Source organism: Neolamprologus multifasciatus, chromosome 12 (genome assembly GCF_963576455.1).
Source record: "Neolamprologus multifasciatus chromosome 12, fNeoMul1.2, whole genome shotgun sequence".
NCBI lineage: Eukaryota > Metazoa > Chordata > Actinopteri > Cichliformes > Cichlidae > Neolamprologus > Neolamprologus multifasciatus.
The window spans coordinates 9,910,696-9,921,772 of NC_140450.1; the positions used below are offsets into that span (position 1 = coordinate 9,910,696).

An 11,077-nucleotide genomic window follows, 5' to 3' on the forward strand; every position below is an offset into this window, starting at 1 on the left:
ACTTTAGCTATCAGCTGGTCAGAAGTGAATCACCATCTTTAAATAGATTCACAGTGTTTACCTGGGATAAACTGGGTTATCATGTCAGCACATGCTTGAATGTTGTGCATCAACAACACCCCTCCGAAGCTTGGCTCCATGGTTACCAGTCCTGTACTATTAATGAAACTAATGCATGCTCACATGCAGACACATCAGAGAAAGACAGCCCAATGCTATTTTTAGGTTTGGGAGTTTCACCCACGCCCCCAAGAGATATTTTTGGTTACCAGTTAGATACAATAATGCAGAGTTATGTACAGATACTTAATTGAAGCATTTATATAACATAACATACAAATTCATTTCAATTTAAACGGGATCCAACAAGGATTGCCATAATTTGTTCGTAATTATGATTCTTTAATGTTGTATTTGATGTAGAACAGAGAATATTAATTTTAACAATGAAGATAGTAAATAAGTAGCACGTCAATAACATAACGCGTTGTATATAAAAAATTCTGTGTTGTGTTCTCATACGTATAAATATTATTTTTGTAACTGTCATGCATTTCACGTCTATTATTTTAGGGTCTTTACCTTACAATATAAAGCACCTTGAGATAACTGTTGTTGTAATTTGTTGCTATATAAATAAAATTGAACTAAACTGAACTGAACTGATTGTTCATTTTGTTTAAGGTGTGACTTCAAATGCAGGTTAGGTTTGGTTACATATCAGCGATTGGTACAATAAGTAGCACTTTGGAGTTTTGAAGCATATCCAGTAAGGAGTGTTTGCCTGAATCTGGTATTTTAGTATTGTTGCTGTGAACAAAGGCAGTTTTATCATTTTGTTAATCATGAATTAATCATACATTCACAAGACTACTGGAGGAATTCCATATGAGCTGGTTTTCCCTTTGTGAAGCTTGTTTTATTCTTTTGAATTTTTTTGCTAACTTAGTCGGACAGTGAAGTTATTTTTGTCATCTATTTGTTCAGCGATGTAGCATAGCAGTACAAACTCAGAGTTTGATGGTAAATTTGCTAAGTCCACTTTACAATCACGGGTTAATCTCACATGAAGAAGAATACAAACAAAACCAGAAGTTTGGCAGCTGAATTTAAAAAGAAGAAAAAAGAAAGAAAGAAGCTTGAAAAGGACAATGATCTCCTGCAACTCAGTATCCTGGATCGGAGGTGGCATGTGTCAGTGCGAATGTCAGTTACTGTGATTAGCAAACGAGTTCACAGATAGTGCAGGGAGTGTTCATTAAGAGTTACAGTCCTCTGATGACAGAGGCCAGACAAAGATAGCAGCACAAGGAAAGACCTGACAGAGCAATGCCAGGGACTCTCCAGTGCATGTTTGAGAAGCAGCAGACAAAGAGAATGAAGCAGGGGGAGAGGGATACGACTGTCAGTCATCACAGAATATTTTCTTTCATTTCTTAACGGTTCTCTTGCTCTAAACTTCTGTTCTGTCACCGTCACCCTCACATTCACAGATCTATCCCCATGCATTCCATTTTATATTATCTGCATGCTCCTCTCTGTCTGTGCAGCCTCGAGGGAGTTTCTTTCTCGAAATCCATCCCACATTTCTCTTTCAGAACGAACAGGGTGAAGACGTAACACAAGTGGACTGAAACAGTTTTAGCGGATTTCTTTGTAGTTTGGCTGAAGGACCGACCTCCAGAACTGCCCACATGTCAATTTAACCTAATTCTTTCAATTCAGTTTTATTTATATAGCACCAAATCACAGTAGAAGTCACCTCAAGGTAGGCATGTAGCATGTAGGGAGGCTAAGAATTACTTAAACCAGCAGCTGAGTTCCTTAAATTGTATTTCAAAATTGTTTACTAAACAAGGGAAGAAAAAATACTGCATTTCTCATTGTCTTTCAAATAAATTAAATGAAAGCTGAAGGGCACATTATATTACCAAACCCCATAGGAAGTCAGCCTTGTGAAGCTTCAGTTTACCGCAGGGGTGAATTCCCACAAGTTTTATTTATACACTTCTTCCAGTGTTATACTGGGAACAGATAAGTGTGTGACACTCTTACAGAGAAACAGTTAGCTACATGATGTACTAGTACCTGATTCTAACCAGGGGTGGCATAATCAAAGCCATTTTTTTACACACATACAGGTGTTACATTCTGTAATATGCACTATATATGGCTAAAATATGTCAAATTCAGCAGGTACAAGGTGGTACAAGATATAAAACTAGGGTGGCACTAGGGGTGGCAAGAGAATATTTTAAGGTGGCAAATGCCACCCTATGCCACTGCGGTAGATCTGCCCATGATTCTAGGTGTGCTTTGGAGAACAGTTAGCAGAAGAGCCACAACAAGGCCTGAGAAAAGGACAGATTAGAGCTTACTTCAGCTTACTGAAAAGAGTGTTGTTGCTTTAATTTCAGAGAGTGTTGCATAACGTTAATAATTTTTCTATCAGAGGAGCATAGAGAGTGCTTGGATTCAAGTTTCTTTGTTTTGTTTACCCCCTTAGGCAGAGTTAGTATTCAGCAGACAAGTCATTTATCCTTTTAATATATATTTCACAAATAAGACCGACAGCTAATCGTGTAAATATATTGCAACACAGAAAGAAATCCCAAACAACTTATGCTCTTATGTATTTAAACAATGATTGGAACTACACATTATTGCTTTTTGAAAAAAGAAAATAGTAAAACATGGCATTGTGAGTATAAAGTATTAAAGGCAATAACAGAGACAGAGAAAAAGAGAAAAGGTGGGATTAAGTACACGGTGTAACAGCAGCAAGAGAAGCAGAACTTTTTCCATTTGTGGAGGTTATTGTTCTGACTCGTATCAAGGCTGAAAGAAATGTCAAAATCTCCTCCTTTAGTTTATTTCTCCTTGTGCAATCATTTATATCACTCCTTTAAAGAGATGTGTCAGTAAGTGAACATACAGGGTTTTATTTTAACACTCCATATAGTCTAGCATTATCCCAGCAAATATGCCTTAGCAGACCTAACCATGGGTGAACTGTGGGGCTGTGTGAGCAGGGCAAATCCACTCTCACCCATGCAGGACTCAAGTAGATGTGTCCACAGCAGTTTTGCCTTTTGGAGACCTTGTAAGAGCTTGACAATACACATTCCAGGTGTTAATCCTAGACTGCTTCCTTCAAAGTCTTTAATAGTAAGAGGCTTATTTAATACTTGTAGTATGATACTTATTCACAAAATGTAATGTGGTTGTGCAGGAAGTAAAAATAACCAGATTAGCCTCAGAGTAATATAAACCTTTAACAGATCTGTGACCATGTTTTTAACAAAATTATATAATTATAACAAAACAGATAAATGTGCGTTTAGCAAAGTAAAGAAAGACCTGGAAACTACAAGATGACAACAAAAAAGCATGAGTGTCTACACGCTTGGAGTGCCCCCTGGTGTTAAGTTTGGTCACTGTTAGATTGGATCGTTTGACGAGACACTCCCTATGTGATATTATACTGTCATAAAAGAAGGACTTTGGCTTCTCCTGTGATTAGTCATTTTGCTATCAGGAAGCTGACAGAGAATAGTTCGTGCAGCAGGTTAGTGGGTTGTTGCTGTGAAGTTTTAAAAGCTGACATAATGACACCATGACTGTAGTTGATATGTAGTTTTATATATAAAATAAGCATAAGTGTAACATATTAAAGGATTCATTGACAAAAGTGAACAAAACTACAATTGTCAGGCAAAGTTAGATACATAAGTATATGGACAATGGCACATTGTCTCTGTACACCACACAAATGGATTTTAGATCAAACAATCAAGATGTGAAGACTTTCAACTGTAATTGTAATTCTTGTAATTCACTATGTAAATTTGTAATTCACTATTATTTGGCCTTACACAAAAATCCATTAACAAGCTCCAACGTGTCCAGAATTCTGCTGCCTGTATTATTACTAGGACTTCCTCTACCCACCACATCTCTCCAATCCTGAAGCAGCTACACTGGCTCCCAGTTAAATTTCGCATCCATTTAAAAATAATCCTTTATACATTTAAGGCTATTCATTCTCTCTCTCCACCATACCTCTCCGATTTAGTACAGATGAACTTCCCATCCCGGTGCCTCAGATCTTCATCTTCTCTTTCTCTCTCTGTTCCTTCCGCTCGTCTGATTACAATGGGGGGCAGGGCTTTTAGTTGCTCTGCCCCTCGACTTTGGAATTCCTTACCCCCTGACTTCAGAAATATTAGTTCATTCCCTCTTTTTAAGTCCACCCTCAAAACTCATCTGTTTAAAATTGCTTATGTTTAAACCTCTGTATGCTCTTAACTTTTATCTGTTATTCTTATTATTGTGTATATTTCCAGTTTTTGTGTTTTTATCTGTTGTACAGTGTCCTTGGGTGCTTTGAAAGGTGCTATTTTTAAATAAAATGTATTATTGTTATTATTATTATTAATTCAAGGGGGCTCATCAGGAATTGCAACCATTTTTACACATAGGACCCCATTTTCAGAGGCATTCCTGTTATTCTGTGACAAATGAAGCAGATGAAAGAACCTGGAAATGTGTTAAACGTGCATGTGGTAGTTGTTGACAGCAACTGAGATCCAAAGACATTTCAGTGCAAGTGACAGGAAGCCATCATTAGGCTGAAAATAAATAAATAAATAAACCTGTCAGAGAGCTAACAAAAACTGTAGGAGTGGGATAAAGAATCATTCTTTCTTTGGTTAGAAAAAAAAAACATTCACAACATCTAGCAAAATCAAGAAACGTTCTCAAGGAGGTCAGTGAGACTCTCAAGAGATGACTTCATGAATAGAAATGCAGTGAGTTTACGAGGTGTGTCTTTTGCCCCGTCTTCTTCCTCTTACCCCCACCTGGTCATGCAGACGGCTGCCGCTGTCAGGGTTCTTGGGTCGTTGACCCAGTGTTTTCAGTTCGTTTATGTTCAGTTTATTTCTCTGTCTTGCTGTGCCAGTTCCTTTCCCATGTGTCGTTAGTTTGATTAAGTTCAGCTGTGTACTCACCGGTCTCTCATTATTATCCTCATCAGTCTGTGTATTTAAGTCCTCAGTTTCCACTCGCTCATTGTCTTGTCATTGATGTTGTCACTGCCGTCGTTCCCATGTGTGTTTTCAGTTCAGCCAGCCATTCAGTCATCCAGCCAGTCAGCGTTCGTTACTGTTCTGTTCATCCACTCACTACACTAAACACCCTTGATCCCGCACTGTGAGTCCTGCGTTTGGGTCATCTCTTCCTCGCGTCCACACGTGACCCCTGACAGCCGCTCCCTGAGCTTGTCGGAGGTTTTCTCCTGTTAAAAGGTTTTCCTTCCCACTGTGCCAAGTGCTTGTTCATAGGAGGTCATCTGATTGTTGGGATTTCTCTTTGTTATTGTAGCATCTTTATCTTATTGTATGACTGCTCAGATTCAGCCAAATGTTTCCAAACTAATTGGATAACCCTTAATGGCACTTCAGAGGATAATGACTAAAAACCTGCTGCAAAAGCACCTAAAGAGTTTCTTAAGCCAAAGAAACTGGAAATTCTTCAATGTTTTAAGTTGCACCGAAGTGAATCCTTGTAAAACATTTCAACTTTTATTCCAACTTTGTTAAAATTTATGACAAGCTTGATTTAGTGTTTTTCTTTATTTAAACGTATCCACAATATGTACATGCGATACAATCATTATTATGAACATATATTTACATGAAAAATTTCCTAAACATTGAAATCTTTTTCTAACCTCTGTTTCCAGGTTCATATTACAGACTTTGTTGGAGTGTTCAGTCTGTTCAGAGACCTTTAAGTAGACCAGCTACTATAAATATCATTTACATTTATTTTTTCCTGAGAACAATTTGAACAATTAATTTGTGAATTTTGTCTATTTACAAATTTCATTTCAGTAAAGTGACTGTTTCATTAAAGTCTTAAAGCAAGTTTTCAGAAATCATAACAGTAATTGAATGGTACGTGAACAGCTGTAATAAATAGCACTAACTGATTGTTCGGCCATAACCAACGGCTGAACAATCAGTTACACCTATGCAGTCCCTGTCATGAGTTAAAATGTCTGCTGTGAAAAAGACCTCTTCTAGCACAATATGAATACAACATCACTGCAACCGTACTATTACAGTCGCATAAGTTAATCGGCATACATATATGAAAATACATGCTTGTCAGGCACACTTCATTCAATATCATGTACTTCACTGTATGTGCTTGTTTAGAACATCACTTAAAAAGCAACCAGAGAATACATGCTGCGCTTTCCAAAACAGTCACCCAAAGCTAATATTTTGATGAAAGAATGAATAGCGAATATCTAAACCCTTTTAGTAAATAAACACAGTGTGAACAAGCAAAAATGCAACCATTTCAGTTTCTCACAGTGTTATTGTAAATGCCATGAGTGCAATCCCTTTACTGTCTGTTGAAATGAAGTCTGTAAAAGTGGTGAAAAAAATGCATCTTGTCCTCAAGATGTTGAGCGCAAACCAAAACAACGTGTATTTCAGTTTAGCTCTGCGCTAAATGTAATAAATACCTGATACCTGATACACTTCTTTGATATCCTGCTTATAAACACAGAGAGAACAAGCTGAAACAGAAACACGTTTACAGTGTTGTAACTTTAAAACTTTTCCATTTCCACAACTTTGATTCTCTCCGTGCCGTCATCAACTCCCTTAAAACAATAAAGAAAACGAGTCTAACAATAAAACCAACCCTTAAAAGATTAGAACTTCTCGTTACTTATGTCCACGAGGCAGTGCAATATCGTGAGTGTCCGTAACCTCGACACAATAATGATTTTTCCATAGGGTTGTTACTGTGCCTGTGGTTGAACCATGTCTGGGCGAGGCGGTGGGGGTGTTATGGGATACATAGAAATGCTTTGTTCATTGTAAGCAGGTGGGAGATCATCAGGCTTAAATTCCAGCTGAAGATAGAGAAAAAAAGACCTATAATTTAGCAATAGCCGAAATGTACTGATATATGGGTGCATTATTTTGTTAGCGCAAGAGAAAGAGATACCGAGAAAATCGTAATCACCTCATTATAGGCAGGTGGGGGTCCTGAGTAGACTGTTGTGCTGTATCGTGGTGGTCTCATGGCATCACCACCTTGATCTTCGCTGTCCTGCTGTGATATGCTCCTGGGGAAGGGAATGAAATATATGGACTGCGGGACCCTGCCCCGGTCACTATGTCTTATAGGCCCCCGTGATATATGGCCATCCCTTTGGCGATGGCATACTCTGCATAAAGTGGTGCAGAACATCATGGCGAGACCAAAACCCAGGATGCCCAGGAAGATCCTTGGAGAAAGACAAAGATGTGGAGAAAGCAGAGAACAGGTTATCTAACAACTCTGGCACAGTTTGAAAACTCTCAGCCTTCCCTGGTGGTGGAAGATGTTACTAGTTTATTAGTTTGCTGTTTTAATAGAATAAAAGAAACTGAAAAAAATGATTTTTTTTCAGCCAATAATACATAGTACACACAGCACAGGAAAGTAATTATCATAGAAAAGTATCAATGAAAAGAAATGAGTCTTACTGTAGAAAGACATTGTAGTCCGAAAACATCCTTAAACCTGGTGGATGAATTCTTAATGGGCCAAAATGATAGTGGAGTAACAAACCACTGAATGAACCTGAAAGACAAACATGTAAAACAAAAAAAATTAATAGATTTTTTTTTTGTCATCAGTGATCTAAAAACATTGCAGTTAAAATGTAAAGATCTTGCTTTCAAGAGCTTATGTGGTCACCCTTTCAATGAAAATGTTCCATTTTTAGATCTTTTCGTATCAGTTGGAAAATGTGTACACTTTGAACTTTAAACCCAATGTTTTGTCATAGGAAAAATGAAATCTCCAAGGAGCTTTTATTGCCTGTCTAGGTTGTACTAGGATAGATAAGATAGGATAGGTAGGTTCTGGAAGCTGATTTCTTACAAAGCAGCACTTTGCACTACAGTAGCCTCATATAATTTGCAGTCATTTAGTTTAACTATTGCTGTCAGTGATATTTTGCAAAGACGGGAGGACTGCACTTGTTCCATGATACCCAGAAAGCAATCAGGTGACGACTTGGAATATTAAATTGATTACAAATGGGTATCAATTTCATAGCCTGATAGCAAATCAAATCTTAGCTTATTTTAGGCTGTTGACATATTAGTGAGTGTGGATTTCAAAACTGTGAATCAGAGAGGTGAGATGGATGAATGATTCCACAAGTTACCAAATTCTGATTTGTGGAGTCATGTTAAATGAAGTAAATAAACCATGACTTACTCAGAAAACATTGTTTTTATACAACATGATTATAAGAATGAAGTGTCTGACAAATAAACCTTGAATTCAATTTGTGACAGTTCCTTTTTCATGAGTAAATCATAATATTAGACCTGTTTATCAAATAATTAAGCGTTCACTATCAGATGGAATGGAAAGACAGATATATTATCAAAGGCTTAAAAAACACAAGATACTAATACAGCTGCTGTACCAAGCCAAAAATCAAATCAAGGTATCCACAATAAGAAGAAAGGTCTGAAGAAAGGCAGCCTTGAATTGAAAAAAGTAGGTCACTGTGTTAAACATGGCTTTTAAGGCTGGCTCAGTTGCCAAAGTTAGGGTTTTCCCAAAATGATCTTGTTATTTTCTTAAATGTAAAATGCTGGAAGGGCAACAGATTACAAGATTTTCAACATAATGAAACTGTGATAGTAAAGCCACAAAAACTCTGCTGGTACTGAGGTGATTTAGCATTAAAAGTTTAAATAAATGATTAAACAAAAGCAAACAAGAGAACCCAAAACAATCACATGAAAAGTAGGCTAGGTGAGCACATGGTCGGTAAGCAAAGCGGGAAAGCGACCTAGTCTGCGCTTCTAAAACAAACAGCTTCTAGTATTTTCAGATTTTTATTAGATTCAGTTTTATCAGCTTCTTGTAACTGAGCAGAACAGTCAAAACAAGGAATCAGAAGAAAAAAAGGCCAGCTCTGTGCTCTTACCTTCGATCCAGCCACAAGTTCTCTCACGTATGAGACTGGGAGGGAAAACTCACTCACACTGGAGCAGAGTGCAGTTTTTATTATGAGTGTCCTGATAAGAGGCGGTGTGTACAGTGTGTTCAAGCATGGGGGCGAGTGCAAAGAAGGCATGTTTAATAGCACCTGAAATACACTGAGAATTGTAGTATTTTTAATTGTTACCAGGGTTTTTCACCTCTGCTCATCTTACACACACACACAACAAAAACTTATACCTGTGATTATAAGCCAGGGGTTGGCAACCCTGGGGACGCGTGCCACAGTTGGCACGCGAAGGGTTAAGTGATGGCACGACCAGTGAACTGAACTTCAGGTAAGAAGTTATGACCTGCAGGCTATCTGGGTCAGATATAAACCAAGTTTAGGTGCAGTTTATTTGACGGAGAGTCTATACAGCTCGGTGGGTGCTATGATGTTACTGATAGTGAACTTTATTTTATTCATAAGGTTAGTTAGTAGAGTTGCCAACCGTCCAGTAAAAAGACAGAATCGTCCCGCATCCAGAGAAAATATTATGCGTTTGGTGTTGAGCTGAGAAGGGACGCAGTTTGTCTGGACTTCAGCTACAATGAAAAAGACAAAGCTGGAGCTGCACAGCTGCCTCTTCTCTCATTCTCTCCCCTCTCTCTCTGGGTCCCAATCAGCCAGAGTTTCGGGTGAGTTCATTGTGAAACCTGGCCCCACCTTATCATGCGAATTCCTGAGGTCAGATGGCCCAGGGTGTGAGTGGGCGTAAAGGCGTCTGGGAAGGGATCTCAAAACTGGATTATAGATGGCAGAGAGTTGGTGTCGTAAACCACCGCCTCTGTTCAAAGATGGTCGCTCACAGTGGACATAGATGGCTTCTTTCACTCCTCTTTCAAACCATCTGTCCTCTCTGTCCAAAATGTGAACATTGGCATCCTCGAAAGAGTGTCCTTTATCCTTAAGATGCAGATGGACAGCTGAGTCTTGTCCTGTGGAGGTGGCTCTTCTGTGTTGTGCCATGCGCTTGTGAAGTGGCTGTTTGGTCTCTCCAATGTAGAGGTCTGGGCATTCCTCGCTGCACTGTACGGCATACACCACATTGTTAAGTCTGTGTTTTGGCGTTTTGTCTTTCGGGTGAACCAGTTTTTGTCTGAGTGTGTTGCTGGGTCTGAAGTACACCGGGATGTCATGCTTGGAGAAAACCCTCCTGAGTTTCTCTGATACACCGGCTACATAGGGGATGACAATGTTGTTGCGTCTGTCCTTCTTATCCTCCCTCGCTGGTGTCTGATCTTCTTTTCTGTGCCTCTTTGCTGACTTTAAGAATGCCCATTTAGGATAGCCGCACGTTTTGAGTGCTTCCTTTACATGTGTGTGTTCCTTCTTTTTCCCCTCAGGCTTAGAGGGAACATGTTCTGCCCGGTGGTGTAGGGTCCTAATTACTCCAAGTTTGTGTTCCAGAGGGTGATGGGAGTCAAACAGGAGGTACTGGTCCGTGTGTGTGGGCTTCCGGTAAACTTCGATGTTGAGGTTGCCATTCTCTTCAATGTGCACAGCGCAGTCCAGGAAAGGCAAACAGTCATCCTTTGTGTCTTCCCTGGTGAACTTGATGTTTTTATCCACAGCGTTGATTTATATCTGGGACTCTCCACCATTTGACCTTAGAACTGAAGAAGCCTCTCGGATGAGAGGTGAAACGTCTTCAAGCAACTTAAAGAAGTCCAGACGCTTTTCTTTGCAAGCTCCTTTGACTACGATGACCTGGATGACTGAGAACCTTCACAGACATATTGCCGTACATTTTGGGAGGAACACCCTTCAACTGGTGCGGGAGTATGAAAGGGAATCAAGGAAACTAGCGGATTATAGGAACCATCTCCGTTTCAACCTAAGATGCAAACAAACCAGAGTTGTTCCTAAGAGCCTGCGCCTTGGATCCACTGTCAGGGGATACAGAGCAGACTTGATTCTACAGAGAGCGCAAAATCACCTTTTAAGTGAAAGGATAAGACAGGTCCATTTCACTATAGATGCCCTCCAGATCAAGAT

The 11,077-nt window shown here is 39.2% G+C and overlaps 1 protein-coding gene across 1 annotated transcript; it reads right to left on the minus strand.

The window, feature by feature from the left end:
• Positions 1-4,101: 4,101 nt before the first annotated feature.
• Positions 4,102-9,423, minus strand: LOC146506433 (uncharacterized). Its single transcript, XM_085181062.1, has 4 exons — positions 9,023-9,423; positions 7,557-7,653; positions 7,051-7,315; positions 4,102-6,937 (listed from the first exon to the last, which is right to left on the minus strand). The coding sequence occupies exons 2-4, from the start codon at positions 7,583-7,585 to the stop codon at positions 6,824-6,826; spliced, it is 408 nt and encodes a 135-aa protein (XP_085037188.1). The 5' UTR covers positions 7,586-7,653; positions 9,023-9,423; the 3' UTR covers positions 4,102-6,823.
• Between the last annotated feature and the right edge of the window lie 1,654 nt (positions 9,424-11,077).

Excerpts from the sequence above, each read along its gene's own strand:
- LOC146506433 (XM_085181062.1), bottom strand. The coding sequence starts at position 7,585 with ATGTTTTCGGACTACAATGTCTTTCTACA. Across the intron at positions 7,316-7,556 it reads GACTACAATGTCTTTCTACA|GATCTTCCTGGGCATCCTGG; the intron begins GTAAGACTCATT and ends TCTTTCTCCAAG. Across the intron at positions 6,938-7,050 it reads CCCCACCTGCCTATAATGAG|CTGGAATTTAAGCCTGATGA; the intron begins GTGATTACGATT and ends CTCTATCTTCAG.